The sequence below is a fragment of the Eubalaena glacialis genome, chromosome 18, assembly GCF_028564815.1.
Source record: "Eubalaena glacialis isolate mEubGla1 chromosome 18, mEubGla1.1.hap2.+ XY, whole genome shotgun sequence".
NCBI lineage: Eukaryota > Metazoa > Chordata > Mammalia > Artiodactyla > Balaenidae > Eubalaena > Eubalaena glacialis.
This window is the reverse complement of record NC_083733.1, coordinates 54498879-54526300: the sequence shown is the minus strand read 5'-3', so window position 1 is coordinate 54526300 and position 27422 is coordinate 54498879. Positions and strand designations below refer to the sequence as shown.

The 27422-nt window shown below is 39.4% G+C and overlaps 1 protein-coding gene and 1 long non-coding RNA gene across 10 annotated transcripts in view; both read right to left on the bottom strand.

Annotated features, from left to right (window-relative positions):
* LOC133078883 (zinc finger protein 383) overlaps window positions 1–27422 on the bottom strand; it is a 191138-nt gene that overhangs the window by 19978 nt on the left and 143738 nt on the right. For 4 of the 9 annotated variants that reach the window (XM_061174057.1, XM_061174060.1, XM_061174058.1 and 1 more), the window contains 4 exons: window positions 26804–26892; window positions 24477–24603; window positions 24073–24168; window positions 17714–19250 (listed from right to left, as the gene is read on the bottom strand). In XM_061174057.1, coding sequence (XP_061030040.1) covers window positions 18055–19250; window positions 24073–24168; window positions 24477–24603; window positions 26804–26812 — 1428 coding nt within the window. In that variant the 5' untranslated portion in view covers window positions 26813–26892 and the 3' untranslated portion in view covers window positions 17714–18054. Of the gene's footprint in view, window positions 1–17713; window positions 19251–24072; window positions 24420–24476; window positions 24604–26803; window positions 26893–27422 lie in introns of those variants that run through there. The other 5 variants (XM_061174059.1, XM_061174062.1, XM_061174063.1 and 2 more) reach the window with 4 other exon arrangements.
* On the bottom strand, window positions 777–2916 carry LOC133078994 (uncharacterized). The gene is made up of 2 exons (XR_009698001.1): window positions 2800–2916; window positions 777–940 (listed from the first exon to the last, which is right to left on the bottom strand). It is a non-coding gene; the product is annotated as an uncharacterized LOC133078994 (long non-coding RNA).

The window sequence follows — 27422 nt, the reverse complement described above, 5'->3', positions numbered from 1 at the left end:
ATAAATTAATTAATTAATTAATTAAAAAAAAAAAAAAAGACTAAAGACAGGTAAGGGCAGGGGGTGTGGGGCATAAAGAAACTTATTAGGACAACTGGCAAATTTTTATTATCATAAATTGGAGATTAGACAATAGTACTGTATCAATATTAAATTCCCTGAATTATACTATGACTATTTAAGGGACTGTCTTTGTTTTTAGGAGATGCATGCTGAAGTAATTAGGGGTAAAAGATGATGTCTGCAACTTACTCTCAAATGATTCAGAAAATGACAAATATACATATAGAGATGGAATGATAAAGCAACAGGCAAAAAGCTGACAATTGATGAATGTGAATGAAGGGTATACAGGTGTAATTTGTACTATTCTTGCAATTCTTGTTAATTTAATACCACTTAAATTTTAAAATCCATTGCAGTAAGGAAAACAAACAAACCACCTCAACAAGGCCCACAAGCCCTCAAGAAAAGACAATACTTCCCAATGTACACAGTACACACCAGGGCATGTGGAAGAGAGGCTGAACCATTTGTGGACTAAATTAATGAAAAGTAGTGGCAAAGGTTAAGGTGTGCCAAGAGCTCTGATACTGACGGGGTCAAGGGGGGAGGTAAATTGAGGAGAGAAAGTGGGCTTTCCTCTGTAGTTTCCCAAAGCTGGGCCACGTTTCATGTTTGTCTTAGAGCCTTGGTGGGCACTTCGAGGCAGTGAACAAACATGTCACCTAACCGGGGACAGGGATTACTGCATGAAAGAGGTTAAAAATCACTCACTGAGGGTCTTGCTGCCAGGAACGCTGGGGCCATTTTCTCCTCTTTTCACAGATCTCTCAGGGCCAGCAGATTCCAAAGAGGGCAGAATGGGGAGCCAGGAGCAATGAGGACTGAGTCACATGCCAGAAATCCTCATACTCAGTCTCTGCAGATCCACCCTTACCTAAAGGAAAATAAAAGAGCCATGAACCAACCTTGACCTGAAAGACCAAGGAAAATGTAGAGCATGTTCATCCCGCAACCTCTGCACTCAGAGAGGCTTTGCAGAGATACAGCCAGGCCTGTGACTTACGAGTCACCTGTGATACCAAATTCACAACTGGGACACCTCCACCTTTAAAACCTGGAACTATAACTTCCAAAGAGACAACAAAGGAAATACAACCCCCTACAGCCCTCACTGGCCAACAGTGTGGAGAATTCTCTTTTTCAGATAACTGTGGAGGTGATTATAGGTGTGATATTCCTGGCTTTGCTACCCCAGAGGCAAGTACCCAGGGGAAGGTCATTTAACTCCACAGCACCTGGGAGCTTAGAGAAGCTGCTGACCACTTTAAGCTCTGGGGTTTCTCAGATGCAAAGTGGCAGCAGGCCTTTGGCAATTCACAGAGGGCCTGGCTGGGGGATCAGCTCACCCCAGTGGCTAGCACAATGTGTCCATCCCTCTGATAACACACCCCTTGGCTCACTTACAGAAAAAGCCCTCTGAGTCAGAGGTGAAGGTGGCCTCACAGGAGCATCTACAACAAAAGGGGGGATCCAAGACTCTGGCCCCCCTCCTCAAAGTCCAAGTCACCTCCAAACTAAGGGATGTCAGAACATATTGTCACCATAAAGACCAAGACTCATGACCCTCACTATATCCCAAACCCAGGGGCACCCACTTCCTAATTCCTCCCCACATCTCCCAAACCCAAGCATGCACAGATCTAGCTGCCCAGACAAACACCTCAGAACATACAGCCCCAATATGCTCCCCCAGTGGACTAAGAATGCCGCCTGCCATATCAGTAAACAAAGGATGTTGTGGCCAGCAAGCCAGCAGCTACTGCAGCCACCCCCAACTGTGAACCCTGAGGGGATTCAGGATGGAGAAAAGCAGGATACTGGCCCTAGATAGCTAAGGTGCATATTAAAGGAATGATTTCAATGAGCCCAGACTCTCGCATCTTCCCATACATAGAAAAGCGCTAAATTCATTAACTTGAGATGTCTGGTTTTTTCCTAATTAACAGTAATCTTTTGATGTTCCGACTGCCTGGTTTTGTTGCAAACCTCCTATATATCCTGGCTCCCCCCCTTACCTCTTCAGAGCAGTCCCTTAGAGCAGCGGTCCCCAACCTTTTTGGCACCAGGGACCACTTTCGTGGAAGACAATATTTCCCCGGGGGGACGGGGGTTCGGGCGATAATGCGAGTAATGGGGAACGATGGGGGGCAGCATACAAAGCTTCTCTCCCTCGCCGGCTGCTCACCTCCTGCTGTGCGGCCTGGTTCCTAACAGGCTGTGGACCGGTACCCGGTGGTGGCCCGGGGGTTGGGGACCCCTGCCTTAGAGCTGTCTAAGAGGCTGCGTCCTGGGCTTAAATCCTCAGAAAGTTCACCAAATAAAACATAATTCTCAACTTTTAGGCTGTGCTTTTTTTTTTCAGTCGACACCCCCAAATTCCAGGACCCTGCCTCACTGTCCTGTCCCCACCTGGGGCTGCAATGCACCAGCGGAGCCTCCCAAACCAAAATGCCCGTCATGGGCTGTTCCCTAAATCCAAGGACCCCTGCCTCCAACCCCCAACCCAAGGATGCCGGGAGGCCCACCAACAAGGGGACACGCCACCCCTTGTTGGCAGTAGATGGGGGTAAATGGTAGTCGCAGCCATCTACCCCCACGTCAATAAAACCAAGAAGCCCCTGCGTCGCCCCTCGGACCCCGCGACTCCCGGACCTTCGGTTTTCACCTTCCCGCTTCGCAGGACTCGGGGACCCCTGGCTATTCCTGCTGTCCTCAGCCAGCGAGGGGACTCACCTCTCTAGGCCCGGAGGTCTTGGGCATGGAGGCCGCCACGGGGCCTTCACCAGCCGCTGTTCCACGGAACCAGCGCGACCTACCCGCGCCGGGGACCCAGAAGGCCCAGCCGGTGGTGCCAGTGCGCAAGCAGAAAAGGCGGCCAGGCGTTGGGACCACATCTCCCAGAAGACCTTGCGCAGGTTGGGGCGCTCTCCAAGCCCCTCCCCAAGGCGCGATGGGGGCGTGGCGAGGCCGGCACAGGTGAACTCGAAGTCTCACGTGGGATCATCCACCTTGCTAGGACTGGACATACAAACGCAAAACCACACGGGTGCCTCCTCCCACCGTCTACAACCAGGAATGAATAAACAAACAAACAAACAGTAATTTCTGTATTTAGACATAGCTATATTTAAACTAATATCCTTTCACATAAATATTTGTATTTTCTTAACCTACTTTTTAAATCACATGTATATTGAACATTAAGGGGTTTTCCACAATATTCTGTAAATTCTACATGCCACTTATGTAATTAATGTTTCTCTTTATCGTTAGGTTGTTTCAAATGACTGGTATTACAGGCCACGGTCATTTGTGTTTGGCAGAGACTCAAAGGCAGGCAGGGGAGTGGCAAAGCTTTATAGTGAAAAAAGGGAAGGCTTCAGGTATATTCTGAATGGAGGTTATTGGCATAGAGAAGCTGGAGGTGGGCCAACTACAAGCAGTGCAACTTATGTGATTGGTTTGGGGGTGATGGTTTGGCTTTCTTTGGTTGGTTCTCAGTTGGAAGCAGAGGCAAAAAATAGGGAAGCTGGTATTGACCAAGTTCTGACTGTTCTGGGCTGATTGCTGCCAAAGTTGTATGTTTGGTTTTCTGGTTGGAAACCAGCTGTTTACTAGAGAGTTTGTGGGTCAGAGTTCTGTTGTCGTATACGAACTGGTATTGTGTTTGTATATCCAGTCTCTCAAGTTTAATGGTTTCAAACAACAGCAACCATTTATTATCTTTCATGGTTTTTCTGGGTCAGGAATTCAGAAACAGCCTATCTGGACAGCTCTGGCTCAGATTTTTCATGATAGCTGAACGTGGAACAGTGTGAAGTTCCAGGAGCAACTGGGAGCTGGCTGGACATCTCTTATTTCATGTAATCTCAGGGTTTCTCCAGGTGGTATTTCTGTGTAGGCTAGTTTAAGCTTCTTAATAGCATGGTAGCCTCAGACATCTTACATTGCAGCTCAAGGTTCTCAAGGCAAGAGTCCCAAGAAAGATCCAGATGGAAGTTGTACCACCTTTTATGTCTAGCCTCAGAATCACATAACATCATTTCCACTTACTCACAGTTTTAAAAGCCCATCCAGATTCAAAAGGAGGGAACATGGACTCCACTTCCTGATGGGAAAGTGGCAAGGTTCTGGAAGACCACGCAGAAACAAAAATATAGTCACAGCCATTTTTGGAAAATACGATTTGCCATAAACTGCAAGCAGATCAAAGCAGAAGAAGAAGTTTTAATTTTCAATCTGCCATGAAGACTGCATATTTATATTACTGAGCTGAAGCCATTTGTAGTAAGTAGGAGTGATCAGAAAAATCATGATCTCTAATTAAACTTTAAGAGGATCAAAGAAGATCTAGCTCCACTGAGCATGTTTAAAGAGACAATGAGAGATGAAAATGAAGCTGTTTTCTTTTTAGCCTCTTGAGTATTGGGTCCAAAGTGATAATAATTGATAAAGATTATTCTGCACAATTAGGGTATTTTGGCTAACTGGGGTCAATCAAAAAAGCCAAAAAGAACTTCCTTAAGTTCACCATGAAAAAGAGATGTGGGACTTCCCTGGTGGTCCAGTGGTTAAGACTCTGCACTCCCAATGCAGGGGGCCTGGGTTCCATCCCTGGTCAGGGAACTAGAGCCCTCATGCCGCAACTAAAGATCCCACATGCTACAACTAAAGATCCCGCATGTGGCAACGAAGATCCTGCGTACCGCAACTAAGACCCAGCGCAGCCAAACAATAAATTAATTAATTAAAAAAAAAGAAATGTGAGAAAGTTGGTTTAAAACAACAAGCATTTATAGTCATTCACACATCTTCAGGTTGGCTGGGGGTTAGCTTTTCCTCGATGGGTTAAGCTGAGGTGATTTGACTGGGGCAGCTCTCGTTGTCTCTGGACAGTAAGGTAGCCAGGGCACATATTTCTCATGGCAGTGGCTAAAAATGAAGAGGGAAAGTGGAAATATACAAAACCTCTTAAGGCCTAGGCTCAGAATGTGCACATTGTCCAAAGCAACTCACATGGCCAAATCCAAAATAAAGGGCAGGGAAACTATATCTCGCATACAGTGCACTCAAGGCAAGAGTGTTGTGACTGATTGTTTTTTTTTCCCAAATAGTCGCAATAAGATCTCCCTATCTCACATATTCTTTCAATATGACTTTGAGAAGAAGAGAAATTCAGTGGTCCGTCTCCTTGAACTAGTTGAGCCTGTGGTTGGAAATGATAGTATATGACTTCCAAGGGTAGGTCACAAAAGGCAATATAGCTGAGCACGCACTCTGGAGCCCCTGAAGTGATGTGGCCACTCTGCTGTGCCCAGGGCAGGTGGATGGGGATTCGACATGAGAGACCAGTGCCAGACCCCAGGCCCATGTGCCTGAGCTGTGGCTGTGACCTAGAGACACTGCCAGTTCATGGGACCCTCCAGTTTTTGAAGCCGCTACTCTGCTTGAGTTAGATCTCACCCAGCACTCTATCTTTCTCTATGTACTTTGTGCGAATATGTTTTGGAGCATCAGTTAGGAGTCTACGGGTGAAATCTAGCTTTCATTCATGAATGAGGACTTATTCTTGACACAAGTATTTTAAAAGAAAAATCTTTACAATAGCCTCAGTGGTATTTAGTTCTGTTCCCACTACTGCTTCTTGTTTTGCCCTGTTACAAGCAGAGAGTGACAGTGGTTCTAATTCTGAGCCTGGAAAAGGTAAAGATTGGAATACTAGAAAGTCTCAAACTTTGGGAAACAAGTCAACTACAAATGAGAAGAGGAGAGAAAAGAAGAAAAATGAAGGAATAGCAATAGAGGGAAGCAAATGAACTCAGGAATCTTGCTTTTAAGAAAATTACCCAGAAATCCTCCCATACCATGTGTAGCACTCAACATGAGCTTTCATTGTTAAACCCAGCACAGAATTCAGGAGAACATACAGGTGCCCAACAGGCATATGAAAAGGTACTCAGCATCGCTAATTATTAGAGAAATGCAAATCAAAACTACAATGAGGTATCACCTCACACCGATCAGAATGGCCATCCCCAAAAAGTCTACAAGTAATAAATGCTGGAGAGGGTGCAGAGAAAAGGAAATCCTCCTACACTGTTGGTGGGAATGTAAGTTGGTGCAGCCACTATGGAAAACAGTACGGAGGTTCCTTAAAAAACTAAAAATAGAGTTACCATGTGATCCCACTCCTGGGTATATATCTGAAAAAAAAAAAAAAACCCTCTAATTTGAAAAGATACATGCACCCCAATGTTCATAACAGTGAGAGAGGCTGGCACCTGGGACCCTAAACTGGAGTGCTTGCACTTGGACAAATGTCTCCTCCAGCAACAAAATACAAAGGAAACTATAAGAGACTAAAAATAACTGCACACATGCAGAGTCAGGGCAATTATGAACAATAAGATACAAAAAGGCCAAAACCCTGAGGTGCTGGGAGCAAATGATCCCTGAACATGGCCCAACCCACTGATCGGCTCCTACTCTCACGCATTTAAGGGACCAGCTGCCCCGCCTCGAGGATCGGGCAAGGACGTCTGTTACTTGTTCTTGCTCCCTTGTGCTGTAGCACAAGTCCCAATAAAGCCTTGCCTGAATTTCTCATCTGGCCGCCTCTTATCAATTTCTATTGATTAAAGAGTCCAAGAACCCTGGTCAGTAGCAGCAGCACTATGTACAATAGGCAAGACATGGAAGCAACCTAAGTGTCCATTAACAGATGAATGGATAAAGAAGATGTGGTATATACATACAATGGAATTTTACTCAGCCATAAAAAAAGAGCAAAATTTTGCCATTTGCAGCAACATGGGTGGACTTGGAGGGAATTATGCTAAGTAAAATAAGTCAGACAGAGAAAGATAAATACTGCATGATGTCATTTACATGTGGAATCTAAAAAATACAACAAACTAGTGAATATAACAAAAAAGAAGCAGACTCACAGATATAGAGAACAAACTAGTGGTTAGTGGAGGGGAGGGGCAAATACAGGAGTGGGGGAGTGGGGGAGTGGGGGAGTGGGAGGCATAAGCTATTGGGTGTAAGATAGGCTCAAGGATGTATTGTACAACATGGGGAATATAGCCAATGTTTTGTAATAAGTGTAAATGGAAAGTAACCTTTAAAAATTGTATAAAAATAAAAAATAAAGTGGGGAAAAAATGGAGCCATGTGGCCACTGTGGACGTGGTTTCAGACATATTCCTGCATCACTGAGAGCTTGAATTTTTTGAACTATATCAAACTCAAGGACACCACCAGCCAAGTTTTCAAAACAATATCTGCTAGCAGCTGCTAGCTATACCCTTATATTTGTGTGGCTATGTAACTTTGAAACTGTGTAATCATTTTGAACCCCAACCAATCCTTGCTTAACAAGCACTCTTTTCGTGGCAGCTCCAATCCTAACTCTTGAAAAGCAATTTATGTAAACTTGTGGTTTTTTGCCTTTATAAGCTTCCTCCATTTTGTAGCCCAGCGGAACACAGTTTAGGTGCTTCTTAAATCTATATCTCCTTGGCTGCAGTCCTAACAAACCCCAAATAAACACCTCTTCATTTTAATCAGGTCTCCTTTTCTGAAAATTTGGTTAACAGAGGATGAAAGAGAACAATTTGTAGGTTATAATGAAACAGATTATTGTACAGCTCATGAACACAATCAATAAGTGGTTCTGAAACATGGAAGAATTGAAAGACTAAAGTTGAAACTTGAAAAGAAAGATGTTGAAATCTAGGTGATGAAAAATGTGATCACTCAATGGGAAGCAAAGTATAAAGAAGTAAAGACAAGAAGTGAATAGCTATTGAAAATTCTTGGGACGGTAAAATGAAGGATAAAGTAGAAATAGTTCTACAAATTGAGAATCACAAAGTATCAAGAATGAACTGACTCTACAGATGACCACTTCATGTTGCATTAAAACAAGAAAAATCTAAAGTGAAAGCAACGGCTTCCCTGGTGGCGCAGTGGTTAAGAATCCGCCTGCCGAAGTACGGTCCAGGAAGATCCCACATGCCGCGAGCAACTAAGCCCGTGTACCACAACTACTGAGCCTGCGCTCTAGAGCCTGCGAGCCACAACTACTGAGCCTGCGTGCCACAACTACTGAAGCCCGCGCGCGCCTAGAGCCCGTGCTCTGCAACAAGAGAAGCCACTGCATTGAGAAGCCCACACACTGCAACGAAGAATAGCGCCTGCTCACTGCAACTAGAGAAAGCCCTCGCAGCGACGAAGACCCAACGCAACTAACTAACTAAATAAATAAATAAAATACTTTAAAGTGAAAGCAAATATGAGCCACTATCTGACTGCAAATGCATGAAAGGACCTGAGAGAGGACTGCCTAGCTAAGCTCTAGTCAACCGCAAAACCATGAGATAATAATTAATGATGATTGTTTTAAACCACCAAATTTGGGGGTGATTCATTATGCAGCAAGAGATAATGGAAACATGGGTGGATTCAGGGAAGTGTGAAGAATTTGAGGGTCAATAATGCATTCTAGCATTCTACGGAATTCCCTGGTGGTCCAGTGGTTAGGACTCCACGCTTTCACTGCCAAGGGCCTGGGTTCAATTCCTGGTTGGGGAACTAAGATCCCACAAGCCACGCAGCACAGCCAAAACAAAACAACAACAACAACAAAACATTAAACCAAAATCTGATTAAGGCTTTAGCTCTATCAGTTTTTAAGAAATACCAGGGACAGAGGAGCATGAGATGAAACCAAGGGAATAGAGTCAGCAAATTTCATACTTTGGGAAACTCCTGAACAAATTACCTGGTTTTCATGAATAAAGAGTTGCAAGAAAAAAGAAAGGGAGGGGGAAAGCTTTTTTAAAAGATTAGAAAACAAACCAACCAGTTGCAATATATGGAATTTCTCTGGATCTTGATTTCCTGATTTGAAAAAACTGCTAAAAAAAAAAAAGGAACCAATCAGGAAAATTTGGACCCTCACTGGACATGTGATTATATAAAGGAATTACTGTTAATATTTAGGTATGATAATGATATTATGATTATGTCATTCAAAAAATAGTTCTTATGTTTAAAAATATTTATGGAAATATTTATAAGAAAAATTAAATCTGTCTGAAATTTGCTTCAAATAATTGGGGAAGGGGTTGAGTGGGTAGGGGAATAGATAACACAAGATTGGCAATGAGTTGATAATGGTTGAATCTGGGTGATGGCTACACAGCAAACATATTAGTCTCTACTTTTGTGTGTTTTTAAAGTTTTGCATGACAAAAAAGTATTTTAACTGGAAGCAAAATAAAAAGACTCCCCAAACCCCCCAAAACCCCTCCAAAGAATTCATCATTAGCAGAAATCCAATAAAACAATATACTAAAGGAGTTCTTCAGCAGAAGGAACATGAGACCAGAGAGAGAGGACTTCCCTGGCAGTCCAGTGGTTAAGACTCGCGCTTCTGCAGCAGGGGACACCAGTTCGATCCCTGGTCAGGGAACTAAGATCCCACGTGCTGCGTGGCACGGCTAAAATGTGAAAAAAAAAAACAAGAGAGAGAGAGACCAGAGAGAAGCACAGAGATGCAGGAATAAATGAGCAACGAAATGGTAAATACATCAGTAAATCTAAGTGAATATTGAAATGTATAAAATAATAATAATATCTCATAGGGTTTTTAATTTGTAGAAAATTAAAGAATATACCAATATCACAAAAAAGCATGTGTGAGTAAATAAAAAGAAAGTAATGTTCTATGCTGTGAGGAGACATAAAAGCACTTATGTATAACAGATTTCATTAAGCCAAGGATGCATGCTGTGTTTTCTATGGTAACCATTGAAAAAGAGTCAAAATTTCATAACTAACAAGCTAAAAGAGACAGGAAGTAGAAAAATAAAAAGTTGTTCTTTATCCAGGATAATTCAAGAAAGAGGAAAATAGTAATGACAAACAAATGGGATAATCCAAATGTCCTCAAATGGAAGAATAGTTTAAAAATTGCAGTACATTCATACCATGGAATAATACTCAGCAATAAAAAGGAACAAACTGGTACATGCAACAACTTGGATGGCTCTCAAGGCAATTATGCTGAGGGAATAAAAAGCCAATCACAAAAAGATTACATGCTATATGATTCCATTTATATAACATTATTGAAATTTAGAAAATTATTGAAATGGCAAACAGATTAATGGTTACCAGGGCTTAAGGATGTGGGAAGGGGTGGGTGTGGCTATGAAGTGGTAGCATAAGGTAGCCTTGTGGGGATTAAACAGTTTTGTATATCGTGGCTACATGAAACTTATACCCTTGATAAAATTATATAGAACTATTACTACACACATAGAAATGAGTGCGTATAAAACTGGTGAAAACTGGTTAAATTTTGTGGATTGTACCAATGTCAATTTCATGGTTTTGCTATTGTACTATAGTTATGCAAAATATTACCTTTGAGGGAAAATGAGTGAAGAGTACATGGGATCTCCCTATATGTGTATTTGCAACTTAATGTGAATCTAAAAGTATTTCAAAATAAAGAGTTCTTTAAAAACACAGATCAAAGAAAATTTTATGGTTGAATTTATAAAATTATTTAAATTATAATAAAAATAAAATTTAAGAAACTTAATGGGATGAGGTAAAGTTTATAGGGAAATTTGTAGTCGTAAATACACATATTAGCAAAGAAGAAATGGTGAAAATCAATGATATAAGAATTTTACAGCAAATTAAACCCAAAAATAGAAAAATACATAAAATTGGAAATGTCCACACAATAGAGAGTATCAAGAAAGCAAAAAGTCGTTCTTTCAAAAGAGTAATAAACCACAAAGACTAATCAAGTGAAAAAGAAAAGGCACAAATAACCAACATCAGGAATATAATGTGCAACGTAATCTTAGAAAGAGTAAGATTATACTTATTGATCTGGGGGAATGTACAAGTTAGACTTGCTTGAGCAAAGCAAGTTAGAGAAAATAGTGCATAGCCTGATGCCATTAAAAAATTTGAGGGCTTCCCTGGTGGTGCAGTGGACAAGAACCTGCCTGCCAATGCAGGGGGCATGGGTTCCATCCCTGGTCCAGGAAGATCCCACATGCCACGGAGCAGCTAAGCCCGTGCGCCACAACTACTGAGCCTGCGCTCTAGAGCCCGTGCTCCGCAACAAGAGAAGCCACCGCAATGAGAAGCCCGTGCACCGCAACGAAGAGTAGTCCCTGCTCGCCACAACTAGAGAAAGCCTGCGTGCAGCCACGAAGACCCAACAGAGCCAAAAATAAATAAATTTTTTTTTTTAGTTATTTCTGAGATATACATTTTAAAGTAATAACTAGAATTATGACTTATAACATTATACCAGAACATATAAGATTTTTAGAAATTTCATGTAATGTCTGAAACATTTATATTAACATATTTCCATACAAATAACCCAATGAAAGTTTAGTATTAGTTGTTTTGTTTGTTTGATTTTTTATACTGCAGGTTCTTATTAGTCATCAATTTTATACACATCAGTGTATACATGTCAATCCCAATCGCCCAATTCAGCACACCACCATCCCCACCCCACTGCAGTTTTCCCCCCTTGGTGTCCATATGTCTGTTCTCTACATCTGTGTCTCAACTTCTGCCCTGCAAACCGGCTCATCTGTACCATTTAATTAAAAAAATTAAAAAAAAATTTTGAACAAAGACAAATCAGATATGTGTGTAATGTTGGTAGGAGCAAGGAGAAAGGTGTGAAAAGGTAAATAAGCTTTGTTGAAATTGTACATAGGTCTGAAAGAATTGGGGTGGGTGTAGATATTATTTATATGTTTTTTCATTTTTTACTAGTTGTGGCTAAAATATATTACTCTTGTAATTTTGGGAGAGGAATATAATAAAAGATATATTAAAAGTGTATACATGTACGGAAAAAGAAAAGTTCTATTTCTGACAGCACCTATTCAAATATTAAAACAGAACTAGAAACAAAGCCAGTGCTGAACTGAAATTCCAGATACATTTTCTGTCTTTTTAAAGTCTTCAATTCTTGGAGATTTTTCTTCCTTAGACTAAAAATAACTGGTTTTCTCAAAAGTTTTTAATGATGCAATTTAATGTATATCACTTATTCTTGTAAACATTACCATAATTCAGTCTCTCATAAGATGACTGGAGGAGAAGTTACAGAGGAAGGAAAGATTTATGAGATCTTTGGTGAGAGGCATTTCCTTCTGCAGAGCAGGACTAACTAGAAACTTTCTACAGGATCTAATATTACAGACATGGAAAACGCCTAACCTCAAATCCTACCTACAATAATCTCCTAAACTTTACTTTTTACTCATGTATTTTAGTTAAGTAAACATTTCCCAGGTGTGTTTCTCACAAACGTTAATGACGATTAGGAGGAAAAAGTTGAACTCTGGGGTTTGTTGTGGTCCATTTCTGAACTTTTTATTCTACTCCACTGACCTATTTGTCTATCCTTTGCAAGCACCACAGTCTTTATTGGTTTATCATAGCTCTATAGCAAGTCTTGAAATCAGATACAAGTCCTCCAATTTGTTCTTTTTCAATACCGATTTTGGCTGTTCTACGTCTTTGGATTCCTATACAAATTTTAGAAAACTTCTATCAATTTAAACTAAAAAGCAAGCTGGCATTTTGACTAGGATGGCATTGGAATCTACAGATAAATTTGGGGAAATTTTATTAAAGACATTGAGTTTTCCAATCCACAGCCATGGTATCTCCATCTATTTAGATCTTATCGAGGGAATTCCCTGGCTGCCCAGTGATTAGGACTCAGCACTTTCACTGCCAGGGCTGGGTTCAATATCTGGCCAGGAACTAAGATCCCACAAGCTGCGTGGCATGGCCACAAAAAAAAAAAGATTTTGTCTTTTTCCTTGGCAATGTTTTGTAGTTTTCCATATAAAGATCTTTCATATCTTTTATCAAACTTATTCCTAAGTATTTTATACTTTTTGATACTATTATAACTGATTTTTGTTTCATTTTACAATTGTACATTGCTAATATAAAGGTGTACATATATGGTCAACTGATTTTTGATAAAAATACCAAAGCAACTCAATGGAAGAGATGAAAGTCTTTTTTAACAAGAAGTACTGGAACAACGATTTATGTGAGGAAAAAAATGAACCTTAATCTATGCTTCATACCATACACAAGTATTCTAGGTGATTCTAGGTGATTCTAGGTGAATCATACACCTAAAGTTAAAACCATTGAACTCTATTTAGCTCGGTGTTAAAGAATATAATCTGTATGTTATTCCTTTGACAGTACCTGAGTCTTATTTTATAGCCCAACATGTAGTCTATCTTAGTGTTTTCTATGTCATTGAAAAGCAAGTGTATTGTGCTGATTGAGATTACCATTAAATAAATGTCAATTAGGTAAAGTTGGTTGACAGTATTGTTTAAAATCTTTTGCATTGGAGTTTTTTCCAGATTCTTATCCATTCAAAAAGTCCTAAGTATCTTTAGGCTCTACTAATTTCTTTTTAACTCTGCAAAGTCTCTTCATCTGTCAGGCCTACACCTTCACCCATCCATATCCATACCCATACCATGCACTGCATCCAAGAATGCAAAGTCATGCAGTAATCTGTTTACCCATCAAGGGCTTATTTTTATCAGGAATTCAGTTCGCTGCTTCTACCACTTTTTTTTTTTTTTTGTCACACGGCATGTGGGATCTTAGTTCCCTGACCAGGGATCAGACCTGTGCCCCCTGCAGTGGAAGCATGGAGTACTAACCACTGGACCACCAGGTAACTCCCTACTACCACTCCTAGATAGTCCCATAGGAAAGTATGATTTTTATTTTGTCCAGGTTTTCTTGCTATCATGGGAATGAACACCTTTCATACTCTATATTCAAATTGCCATGAAAGTTGAAATTCTGTGATTGTTTTAACAACCTCCTTCCCATCTCCCACTACATCCTCATACTAAATGCATGGCAATGATTGGATTCATTAGCTGTTTTAAAGACTCTTCAAGTGACAAGTAGACAGGGTATAAATAAATGAATGAATGAATGCAGGGTATAAATGAATGATATTGCAGCAGGTAAGATAACTCAAGTTTATTTGTAAAATATATCCCATTCTGTCAAATACTGATAAGAAAACAAGGGTGCAGCTAGAATATATTGAGGCTTGATAATATATTTTCATTTACAGTGCTTTAGTTATTTAAACTCTAGAAATTCCATGTGAATTATCTTGTGCTGTATTCCAAGAACGCCTTGCTATCCAAATCTATTTGGTTCCCGGGTTAAAATACTAAGGAATACTGTGTTAACTAAATCAATTTGATTTCCAAGCTTCATAAAGTGAGTAGGAAGTTTGAATAAGGATTTATTAGAAATGTTTTGTTCCAAAATACAGATTGTGACAAACATTTATCTCCTTTCAATAGATTACTAGATTTGATTTGCTAATTTTTAACATTGCATATTTTCATAACTGATTTTGGGCATATTATCTTTTTGTGTTCTCCTAGTAAGTTTTATCTTTAGGATTATGACAGATTCATAAAAACAGGTAACTTGCTACCTCAGTCTACATCCTGGAAGAGTTCCTAAAACATTTCATAGTTTCATCTATAAATATATCTAATTTGGTGTCTCCAGTGTAGCTGTGTGACATTGTTTTTTTAATTTACTTTATTTTTATTTTTGGCTGCGCCTTGAGGCTTGCGGGATCTTAGTTCCCCAACCAGGGATTGAACCCTGGCCCCCAGCAGTGGAAGCGCACAGTCCTAACCAGTGGACCACCAGGGAATTCCCCTGACATTTATTTTTTTGGTTTAATTTTAAAATGTTCCTTTTGGAAAGGAGTCTATTAAGATTTTACACTTCTTCTCTAGTCAATTCTGATATCAAGTCAATCCAATTTCTTTATAAAAATCAGACACTTTGTCCAGATTTTCAGATATATTATAAAAATGTCTATAGTACTAACTTTTAAGTTTTTTGAGATAAAATTCATATACCGTAATATTCACCCCCCTTTTAAAGTATACTGTTCAGTGGTTTTTAGTATATTCACAAAGTTGTACAACACCACTAATCCCAGAACATTTTAATCAACCAGAAAGACAGTGTCCTTTTAAATTTAAATATGTAGTCATTTCAATGTCTCATTCACAGTGCTGTTCATTCGTCATCTGTACTCCCCCACCTGAATCACTAGTTTGTCTACTTTTTTTCAGTCAAATAAATTTTCTGTTTTAGATTATTTACTTGTTTCTGTCATTTATTTCTGCATTTTATAACTAATAATGCCTTTCTCTACCCATTTTAGATATATTTTTGCTTGTTTTATCTCCCCGGGTTCTATATTGATTTTATTTATTAATGATCTTTCTAGTATTTTATTTTTTATTTTTTTTTACTTTTATTTGCATTTATTTTTTGCAGCATTTATTCCCAGGCCATAAGTTTTTGTTTCTTCAGTTTCTTCTGGCATATCTTTTTCTTCTGGGCAACCTCCTCTTCTGGTTTAGGAACAAGCTGTTCTTTTTCAGTAAGGATCACCTCAATGTGGCAGAGAGAGCTCATGTATGGGTTGATCTGACCATGAGCTCTGTAAGTCCTGCGCCACATCTTGGGGGGCTTTGTTCACCTGAATGTGCTCAATGACCAGAGAATCTACATCTAAGTCCTTAAGTTCAGCATTACTCTCTGCATTTTTGAGCATGTGCAGTAAAAATTCAGCAGTCTTTTTGGGTCACCGACCCTGCATCCAGCCCCATTGTTGGGCCTGGGCACACCTACCACCTCCACCTTTGTAACGATAGAATAGCACACATTGCTTCTTTAAAGTGACATCCTTCAGATACTTGGTGGCTTTTCGGATATCATACCCTTAATGGCCTGGGCAGTTTCACGAGTGTTCTTAAAGTGAACACAAAGATTTGAACCACTTGACTTGCATGATTTTGTGGCGTTTTCTGGGCCAAGTGAATAGCAAACCATTTTTAGAGGTCATCTCAGGCTGCTTACTGGAAAAGTCTAGTATTTTAATGTATGCATGCATACTGGGTTATAAAACTTCCAATATAACTTTGGCTGCCACTCACAGGTTTGTTTTTTTTTTTTAATATTTATTTATTTATTTTGGCTGGGCCAGGTCTTAGCTGTGGTACACAGGATGTTCGTTGTGGCATGCGGGATCTTTAGTTGCAGCACGCAGACTCTTAGTTGCAGCATGCATGTGGGATCTAGTTCCCCGACCAGGAATTGAACCCTGGGCCCCTGCACTGGGAGCACGGAGTCTTACCCACTGGACCACCAGGGAAGTCCCACAGGTTTTTCAATTGTGTTCTCATATTCATTCATGTTTAAATAATGTGTATATTAAGGTTTTAGTTCCTTAACCCATGTTAATCAAGAGGGGACACTAAATTAATATTCAGATATTTGCTGGCCATCCTTTTGTTACTGTCTCCCCCATTCTGGTCAAATAATGTGCCCTGTATATTTTCTTTTTTGGAAACTAATTATTAGGAAAAATATTCTTATCTCTTCCTGCTTATTTGACTGTGCTTTCAACTACCCAACATTGTATCCACTGGGTATTAGTCTTTGTGCAGCATAGAAAATAAAGTCTGAATGTAAACTACCCACGCAAACTTTTTTTTTCCCTTTTGAAATTTCATGCAGAATAATGAGTGATGGGAAAAGCTTTCCTATGTTCATTACACTCATTTCTCTTTTTTCAGTATTAATTCTTTGATTTAGACAAAAGTAAACAACATGGTTAAAATCCGTTCCACAAATAATAATGACGATAATTATGAAAATGGGTGTATCAATGATAATAGTGGACAACTTTTACTAAACATTTACTACATGATAGGAAAAGCTCTAAACACTTTATTAACTCATTGAATCCTCACAACAAACCAATACATAGAAAGTGATTATATTTACTAATACATAAAAAATAAAATGTCACTAACATATATAAGTAAAAAGTTTAAAAAACCTGGAAGCATAAAAAATACCGGTAACAGTAGTTAATTACCTTTCTAGTATGAGCTTAGGGTTAGGGTTGATGAAAAGAAACAAAACAGTTTATAAAGGAGAAAATATGGATAATTTCAGCAACTAAAATAGATGTTTTAAAAGGAAAAAACCAAGCATCCAAAGATAAATTTTGGGTCATATTAGTCAGGGAAGATTTTATAACTGAAAATAATTAGATGCAACCATAACAGGAATAATAAATAAGGTCATTTAAAAAAGTCATTAAGTACATCGATAAAGATAAAAATCTATATTTACTGAAATGGCAATCATATTTTGTAGCATTATAAAAGCCAACACATGTGTACCAGGTGAAGGTGCAACGTGTGTACCATGACTACATTTTCTTTAAAAACAGTCTGGTAGGATTTGTTCTACCAACTTGAGAGTCATCATCTATAGTTGGTATGATTACAATTAATCTTGGCTTTTTTAATTTCTAGTTTTCTGATATTCTGTTTTATAATAAAAAAATATAAATTTGTAAAATGAAACAAAAAGACTAACAGTGACTTCAAAAAAAGGTTATATTGTAATTAATTCTACAAGGAATTACAAAATACAAGGTCACACAATTTAAACAGTGTGATGTTGGTATAAGTACAAATATATATATCAGAGAAGAAAGCACAGCCTTGAGACTCAAGCAAATATAAACAGGAATATAATCTATCTCCAAGAAGGTAGAACAAAATAATAGGAAAGGAAAAAACTGTTGAACTGCCATTAGTACAAGATGGGGTGGGGGAAGTAAGGGAGAGGGACAGGCAAATGTCAATTTAGAATCCAAATTCATAACTTAGAGTAAAATATATTTGGATTAAAAAGAAATATAAAATAAAATTAAGAAACAAAAAATAGTGAAAGAGGGTAACTATCACACATGAATTTTTGTTGTTGTTGTTTAAAATATCAGGGAGGTGACAAGAGCTTTAGTTTTTATTATTCATCAGTATGAATTCCCTGATGACGAATGAGATCTGAGCCACTACTAAATGCCTTTCCACATTCCTTACAGTTATAGGGCTTTTCACCAGTATGAATTCTGAGGTGTCGAGTAAGGTTTGAGCATTTATTAAAGGCCTTTCCACATTCATTACATTCATATGGTTTTTCATCTGTATGAATTCTCTGATGTTGAAAAAGCTGTGAGTTCTGAGTAAAGGCCTTCCCACATTCAAGACATTCAAAAGGTTTCTCACCAGCATGAATTCTCTGATGTTGACGAAGTTGTGAGCTCTGAGTAAAAGCCTTCCCACATTCCTTACAATCATAGGGTTTCTCCCCAGTGTGAATTCTCTGATGATTAGTAAGTGCTGAGCCACTACTAAAGGCTTTGCCACATTCTTTGCACTCATAGGGTTTCTCACCTGTATGAATTCTCTGATGCTGTACAAGCTTTGAGCTCTGAGTAAAAGCTTTGCCACATTCCTTACATTCATAGGGTTTCTCACCTGTATGAATTCTCACATGTTGAAAAAGTTGTGAGCTCTTAGTAAAGGCTTTCCCACATACTTTACATTCATACGGTTTTTCACCAGTGTGAATTCTCTGATGGTCAATAAGATTTGAGCAATAACTAAAGGCCTTCCCACATTCCTTACATTCATAGGGTTTCTTACCAGTATGAATTCTCTGATGTTGAGAAAGGTATGAGCTACAGCTGAAGGCCTTTCCACATTCTTTACATTCAAAGGGTTTTTCACCGGTATGAATTTTCAGATGTCGAGTAACATGTGAGCCACAACTAAAGAATTTCCCACACTCCTTACATTCATAAGATTTTTCGCCAATATGAATTCTCTGATGTTGAAGAAATTGTGAATTCTGACTAAAGACCTTTCCACATTTCTTACATTCATATGGTTTCTCTTCACTGTTAATTATTTGATGTAGAGTAAAGAATGTCTGTTGAATAGATGTGGGCATGTATTCATGAGTGAATATTTCTTGGTTGAAATGCCCATTTTGATATCCCACTTGTCTTTCAAAGTGGTTTCTATATTCCAAAACATCTCTAAAACTGGAGTATTCAAGGCCATGTTTTGTAAGTCCCATCATCTCCCTCTGGCATGATTCTATTTCATAAACTTCCTTCTTTAGTGATAATAACTTGGTTTCACACATTGATTCCAGATCTGAAAGAAAATAAAATGGTAAATATTCTTCCCCCACCTCATTTGTGAAAAGTTACTTTTATAATAGAAATGGAAAAATTAAAGTGAAAATAATATCTGGTAGTGAATGACATAGAGTTCTCAAGTATATTTGTTTAATCTGAAAAATGGACAAGAAATGCACAAAATTAAGGAGATACAATGCAGAAAGCAGCAGGAGGAGACTATGGAAATAGGAAACCACAATGATTCTCAAGTACTGATGTGGATCAGAATCATCTGGAAAAGTTGATAAATATACAATGCTTGGGCGTATTAAAAGATGACTAGTTATATATGCATCTATATAAGCTTGTATGTATGTGTATGTAAGAAACAGAGTACATCATCATACTATATATATTACAAAAAGTGGACAATTTGTTACTTCCATTAAAGGTCTACTGAGAGGAATAAATGCATATAGGGGGAGATTCTTGGGCTCTGTGGTATAATAAAGTATAAATTTGATCTCTGTCCCCAGTTCCTAACACAGAGCTTCAAAAACCCTTTGAATTTCCTGAGTGATAGCAGTGTTTTCATTATGCTAATGAGGTGACTCATGGTGGACCCCTAGATAGTTTTAGGATGGGGAATGGTCACTAGAAAGACCCAGCATATGATTAGAGGGTTGGGACTTTCAGCTGCTTGACCTCTGGGGTGGAGAGAGAGGCTAAAGATTGAGTGGCCAATGCCTTAATCAATCATGCTAATGTAATTAAGCCCTAATAAAAACTCTGGACACCAAAGCTCAATGGAGATTTCTGGTTGGTGAACACACCGAGGCGCTTCACCAGGAGGGTGACACACTTTGACTTCACAGGGAGAGGGGTATGGAACCTCTGCCTCCAGAAGCCTACCCTAACTCATCTGATATGTATCCTTTACAGTAAAACTGCAATTGTAAGTATAGAGCTTTCCTAAGTTCTGTGAGTCATTCTAGCAAAGCCTGCAGGGGCCATGGAAATCCCGAATTTATAGCCAGTTGGTCAGAAGTGTGGGTGGTCTGAGGAACCCCTGAGACTTGCAGCTGATGTCAGAAGTGAGGGCAGTCTTGTGTAAGACTGGCTGTTAACCTGTGGGGTCTAAGCTAACTCTGGGTAGTTAGTGTCAGAATTAAACTGCAGTACACCCAGTTGGGGATAAAACAGAATAGGGTCCATAATAAAGGGCATACCGGATGCAATTTAAAAGCGATTACAGAGGGTCAGCCAGATGGGGGAACAGCCTAAGATAAGTCAATGAACTGATTTGATGTGAGTGGCAGATAGGGAAGACTCAGAGCATGCTATGTACTGGGGATTCAGTGAAAATACTGTTTGCCTTGGAATTCTGTGATGCTGATCTCGGGACAAGGGAGAGACTTGCTCACGTACCACTGCAGTGACTGAGAGGGGAGACTGCTGAAGTTTAAGGCAGACAGAGAGAAAAAAGACACAGTGCAACAGCAAAGGAAACAATAAACAAAATGAAAAGACAACCTATGGAATGGGTGAAAATATTTGCAAATGATGCCACCAACAAGGGCTTAATTTCCAAAATATACAAATAGCTCATACAGCTCAATATCAAAAAATCAACCCAATCAGGACTTCCCTGGTTGTCCAGTGGCTAAGACTCTGTGCTCCCAATGCAGGGGGCCCAAGTTCGATCCCTGGTCAGGGAACTAGATCCCACATGCTGCAACTAAGAGTTCTCATGCAGCAATGAAGATCCCACATGCTGCAGCTAAGACCCTGTGCAACCAAATAAATAAATAAATATTTTTTTAAAAAATCAACCCAATCAAAAATGGGCAGAAGATCTAAATAGACATTTCTCCAAAGAAGACATTCAGGGGACTTCCCTGGTGGCACAGTGGTTAAGAATCCGCCTGCCAATGCAGGGGACACAGGTTCGATTCCTGGTCCAGGAAGATCCCACATGCTGTGGAGCAACTAAGCCTGTGCTCCACAACTACTGAGCCTGTGCTCTAGAGCTTGCGAGCCACAAATACTAAGCTTGTGCGCCACAACTACTGAAGCCCGCACACCCTAGAGTCCGCATGCCACAACTACTGAGCCCATTAGCTGCAACTACTGAAGCCCACACGCCCTAGGGCCCACGTGCTGCAACAAACTGAGCCCGCGTGCCACAACTACTGAAGCCATGCACCTAGAGCTCTTGCTCTGCAACAAGAGAAGCCACCACAATGAGAAGCCCGTGCACCTCAATGAAGAGTAGCCCCCCACTCGCCATAACTAGAGAGAAAGCCCATACACAGCAATGAAGACCCAATGCAGCCAAAAAAAAAACAAAGAAGACATTCAGATGGCCAACAGGCACATGAAAAGATGCTCAACATTGCTAATCATCAGGGAAATGCAAATCAAAACCACAATAAGATATCACCTCACAACTGTCAGAATGGCCATCATCCAAAAGTCTACAAATAATAAATACTAGAGAGGGTGTGGAGAAAGGGAACCCTTATACACTATTGGTGGGAATGTAAATTGGTACAGCCACTATGGAGAATAGTATGGTGGTTCCTTAAAAAACTAAAAATAGAGTTACCATATGATCCAGCCATCCCAGTCGAGACATATATCCAGAAAAGATGAAAACTATAATTTGAAAAGATATATGCACCTAATGCTCATAACAGCACTATTTACAATAGCCAAGACATAGAAGCAACCTAAATGTCCATTGACAGATGAATGGATAAAGAAGATGTGGTATATATATACACACACACACACATACATACACACACAATGGAATATTACTCAGCCATAAAAAAGAATGAAACAATGCCATTTGCAGCAACAGGGATGGACCTAGAGATTATCATACTAAGTGAAGTAAGTTAGACAAATACTGTATGATATCATTTATATGTGGAATCTAAAAAAATGATACAAATGAACTTATTTACAAAACAGAAACAGACTCACAGACTTAGAAAACAAACTTATGGTTACCAAAGAGGAAATGTTGGGGGAGGGAATAAATTAGAAGTTTGGGATTAGCAGATACAAACTACTATACATAAAATAAACAACAAGGTCCTACTGTATAGCACAGGGAACTATATTCAATATCTTACAATAAACTATAACGAAAAAGAATCTGAAAAAAAATATATATGTATAACTGAATCACTTTGCTGTATACCAGAAACTAACACAACACTGTAAATCAACTATACTTCAATTAAAAAAAAAGAACAATATAAGGGAAAAATAATTCTCAGGAGTTTCATACAAGGATTGTAAAAAAAAAATAATAAGACACAGTGCAAGATACTACCATGGAAAGATGACAGGAGTCAGAAGCAGATTGATGACAGCTGAGTCCCAACACTGAGAGTTACTTACTATAGGTTCCTAGGCAATTATTTAACCTTTCTAGTCCCCATTTCACCGGTAAAAGGGAGATAATCCTTAATTCATGATTACTAAGAGCGTGAGGAAAAGGGTAAGTGAATGTCTTTGAGTCAAGTGTTCAGTATTTGATAACTATTATTATAAAGGAATTTCTTACCCAAAATGGAGATTTTAGGCAAATTAAACAGTGTGAAGATGTCAAAATGGAGCCTATTAGAACATCTCAAGCCAGAAACAGGGAATTCATTTCAGCATGTTCTTTTCCCTCCTACCTCCATAGGATCTTTCAGCAACTTTCATCTAGTTAAGCTCTTCAGTAGCTTTTCTATCTCCACTGCCAATACCCTATTCCAAACCAGAATCATCTGTTACTCAGACCACTCAAGTAGCCTCCTAACCCAGATCCCCACCAAGTTCTCACAGTCTTTAACCTCTTCAGGCACCAAAATGACATTTGGCCTGGCCTTCCACTGCTCAAAATCCAAACTCCTCATAATCACTGGCAAAGGCTGAATAATGTGGTTCCTACTTGTCTCTCCAATCTCGACTCACACTCCACTCGTGCTTGCTCTTGGGGCCCAACAACGCTGGCTTTCTTTCAGTTCTTCAAACACACCAAGTTTTCCCCTCCTAGAAGGGCCTTCACAGGGGTTCTTCCCTCTGCCTGGAGTTTTCTTCTTTATTAACACATTAAAGAGTAAGACCTAGCAGTGAGCCTAATACTATAGTAATTCTGAAATAGTGACGAGCATAAATGGTATTTCAATATGTCTACAGCAACAATAAAATGATATGAAAATATCTGTGATTTCCATTCATGTCAAAGTCACAGGAACTACTAACACTACTACAGTTTGTTGCATATACCATAACAGGAAGAAATGCTAAATTTCAATTAGAGGATACTAAATATAAAGATGCATTTTTTTCTTTTCATCCAAGTTCATGAACTCCCTCAATTCTATCCAAAGGAATCCAAATCATTGGCCAGCAGCTATAAGGAAGACTAGTACTTGAAGGGGGGGGGGGCAGTGCAGATACATGCAGACATGCGCCCATGCGCGCGCACACACACGTATACTATTTTGGGAGTGGTAACAGAAAACATTTAGATGAGTCGAAGAGGAAGAAAAGCTAGCAAGGAACTGAATCTAAAATATGGGTAAAAGAGTTTTCTTTGTGGGGGATGTGAAGGGCACCTTCTACTTGAAATTAAGAGGGGGAGTGGAGAAGAGTAGTAGACAGAGCAGTAAGTGAGGGAAGGAATGAAACAGGTCATTTGTAAACTCGTGCTAAAAAGACTTAGTTTTTCCCACAGGCCTATGGTTTTGATGGGAGCTTCCAAGATAACATCTCAAAGGTGCAGTTTCTTCATTGATCAACTGAGTTATTGCCTGTAGTGCCCTGCTTCTGTCCAATCATTTCTCACTCACCTGAACACAGGCCTCTTGTCAGCTCTCTGCCAATCATCCAGGGCTCTTTCCCCTGTTCCAATAAGGAGATAACTTGAGGCTTAGGAATGTAAAGTCCTGCTCACAAGAAAAGATATGGAACATGGTTATGCTGTGGGTAAATCAGATCCAGAAGTAAGATCCAGTCCCTTGATGATCAAGGAAGAGATGCCACTACAGGAACAGTCAAACAAAGAAGATGAAGCTCAGCCACAGCCAACTGGAGCTGCCCATTTCCCACTCTTCCTTTTCATTTCAGTTCATACCATTTACTTGGGAACAGGGAGCAGAAATTCAGCTGGTAGCTCGAAAAGCAGCTGAGAAATTCACTGTGGAAGAAACAGACATTCCAGAGAACTCAAAATTACTGGGATAGATGCCCTTACCCACTGACACCAGATTGCTATAGTTCTCCAACATCACATCTCTGTACAAGTCCCTCTGAACAGGGTCCAGGAATTCCCACTCCTCTTGACAGAAGTCTATAGACACATCACTGAACATCACTGATCCCTGAAACAAGAGACACGTGTATTATTTGTGTAACAAAAAGAAATATTTCAGAGACTACTGTGCTCATATTTGGGAGTAAAGCAAACAGCAATTATATTGGTGTCACTAAGGACCAGAATCTTTAGATCCTAGAAATAGGTGCAAGAGTTGTCAGTTTATTTTGTATTAAAAAAAAAAAATTCCTCACTCAGTCCATAGAAAAGGCCTAGAAACAATAATTAACCCAGTAGCAATGAGCATCCCTAGTGTCTAGATTGTAGTCTCTAAGTATCGTATTCAAATAAAAGTAACCAAAGTTGGGAAGGAGACAATTTCAGAATTCAGTCAAATGCACAGGATGAGTCTGAACATTCTGTTGTATCAGAAAACAAGAGAGCTATCAAAAACTACTAGAATCATGTTAAAAGGACTCAGGAGCCTACTTGAAAAGCCTCCCATTGGCCAAAGATGGCATAATTTGAGGATCAAATGTAATGGACTGATCAGATCAAAAATGTTTAAATCCATGAGCTCATAATAATATTGAACAAAAAATTACTAGCCATCTTTGTAGGATTCTAAGAAACCAACTCATTATTTTAAAAACTGGTAAATAAGGGGTAAGAATCAAACATTCTTTCCCATACAAACTGTCCTTTAGGGTAACCAAACAGTTGATGAGACATTTTACTTTACAGATAGTACTCTACCTAATCTATGAAGAAGGAATGACAGAATTTAGATATCATTTTGTAACCTCTAATGAATTAATAAATTTAGACAATAATCATCACTGGTGGCTAACATTACAAAAGGAAAGAGAACCAGAAATAATATGCCCCCTAATGGAATCACACATCACCACCTAGGAAACATTCCTGACAAAAAAGTCCCAACTGAATCTGATCACGTTTCTAGACCTAACTACTGACTCTCAGGAAACACTTAAATGATACCAGAGAGAAGAAATCAGCAAAATCCAAACAGTGGACAAATGAATCTGTTTTTCTTTCCCAACAACAACAACAAAAACTGCACAGAAAGAAAAGAGATGGAAGGGGTACCTACAAAGTAAGAGACTGGAGAGACATATCAACCAATTGCAGTGCTCAGTCCTTCTCTGGATTCTAATTCAATTAAATGATTAAAAAAGTAGACTGTTATGAAAATTTGAACACTGACTGGATATTGATATTAACAAATGATTTTAAACTTTTTCAGACGCAATAATGGCATAATGATTGTTTTTTTAAAAAAAATAAACCTTATCCTTGAGAGATACATACCAATTTGAATTTGCTTCAAAATAATCCTGTGTGTGGAAGTGAGGTCAAGGGAGTGTGCAAGGAAGAAACAGGTAGAGGTATGGATGAAACAAGATTGACTGTGAGTTGATAATAATTGAAACTTAATGGTGAGCATATGGTAGTTCACAAGACTACTTTTCTGTGTCTGGAATTTATTATAACAAAGCTTTCTAAAGAAGGTTCTTCTGAGACCTCTGATCTCAACAATTTATGAAGTGGCTGAACTCACTATAATCATCCATCATCCTTATCCTTATTTCTGAGATAAAGAAAATTGGTGATTCATTTGGAAATTCCTCATGACTCACACTTCCTGTTCAAACTTAAATTGGACTTCTTCATGGATACCCTAAAAGAGTCACAGAGATCTGCCTGTATCAGCTACCAACCCAACAATCCTCCAAGCCCCATAAACCAGGAGACCTTGCAACACTCTAACATTTGGAGCTACCAATACCACCTCCCATCCTATTTTACTGGAGAATACTGATCTGTAGAGATAATCTTGGCTTTTCCATGTTTGTCTCAGTTAAGCAACTCATACCTCCACCTCGTCAAATCACTGCCCAGACAGGACAAGTTTATTCTACAAATCTACTCTTGTTTCCTTTAAGAAAATGCATTTCTTCTCCATGATAGTCCCTGGGAGAGGGCTGAGAAAAGAGATGCTCAATTATTTACTGAATGAAAATATTAAAACTGCGTCAAAAGAAGAGGAGCACTTAGGAATGATAATAGGATTATCTGACTAGAATGAGAGAAAATAGGGACCAGGACCTGAAGGAACCCTCATAGCCAGAAATGTCAGGAAAAAGAAAGCAAACGCTCACATGCCCTTTAAAATAAAAAAAATTTTTTTTTTCTTAGAATGAACTGAATGTCAGGAAGGTAAGAAAGAGCATCAACTAACTCACCTGGGCCATGGCTTTCAGTATTACAGGAGATGATCACTCCTCCTTGGGGCTGTTCTCCTGGAAAAGGATAGTGTTCTGAGAAGGCAGGCCTGGGGAAGCAAAGAAATGCTCTAGAAACAACACTGGCTTTACAGCTTTCAGACTCTCCAGGCAAAACTACCTCTACTTCCCTTGGTCTTAGGATATAACTCTAGTGAGTGGGAGTATGGAATAAATCCCCCTCCTATCTCAGCTCCAGAAACCCCAGGCTTTAGCTGCAGTAAGATGGATCCTGGCTAGTCGATCCAAAGAAACACAGACTCATATTGCCTCTCCTTCACCCAAGCAACCCAGGTTCCTGCCTCAGCCAGTGATTCAGGCAAGACCTTGCCCCATCTCAGTGCTGTTGTTGCTCTGAACCCAAGACGGCACTGCTATGACCTGCCCTGAGCAGATCCCTCCTCTGCAGCCCTCAGGTCCCCAAGCCAGACTCACCTAAATGGTGCTTTTAGCCAGGAACACAGTTCAATCTAATGAGAAGGACTAAAGACTTCCCTAATCAAGTCTCATTTCCCAAGCCCGAGAAAGTCAAGTTCCCCCTACCACACCCCTGCACCCATACCCACACTGAGGCACTCCT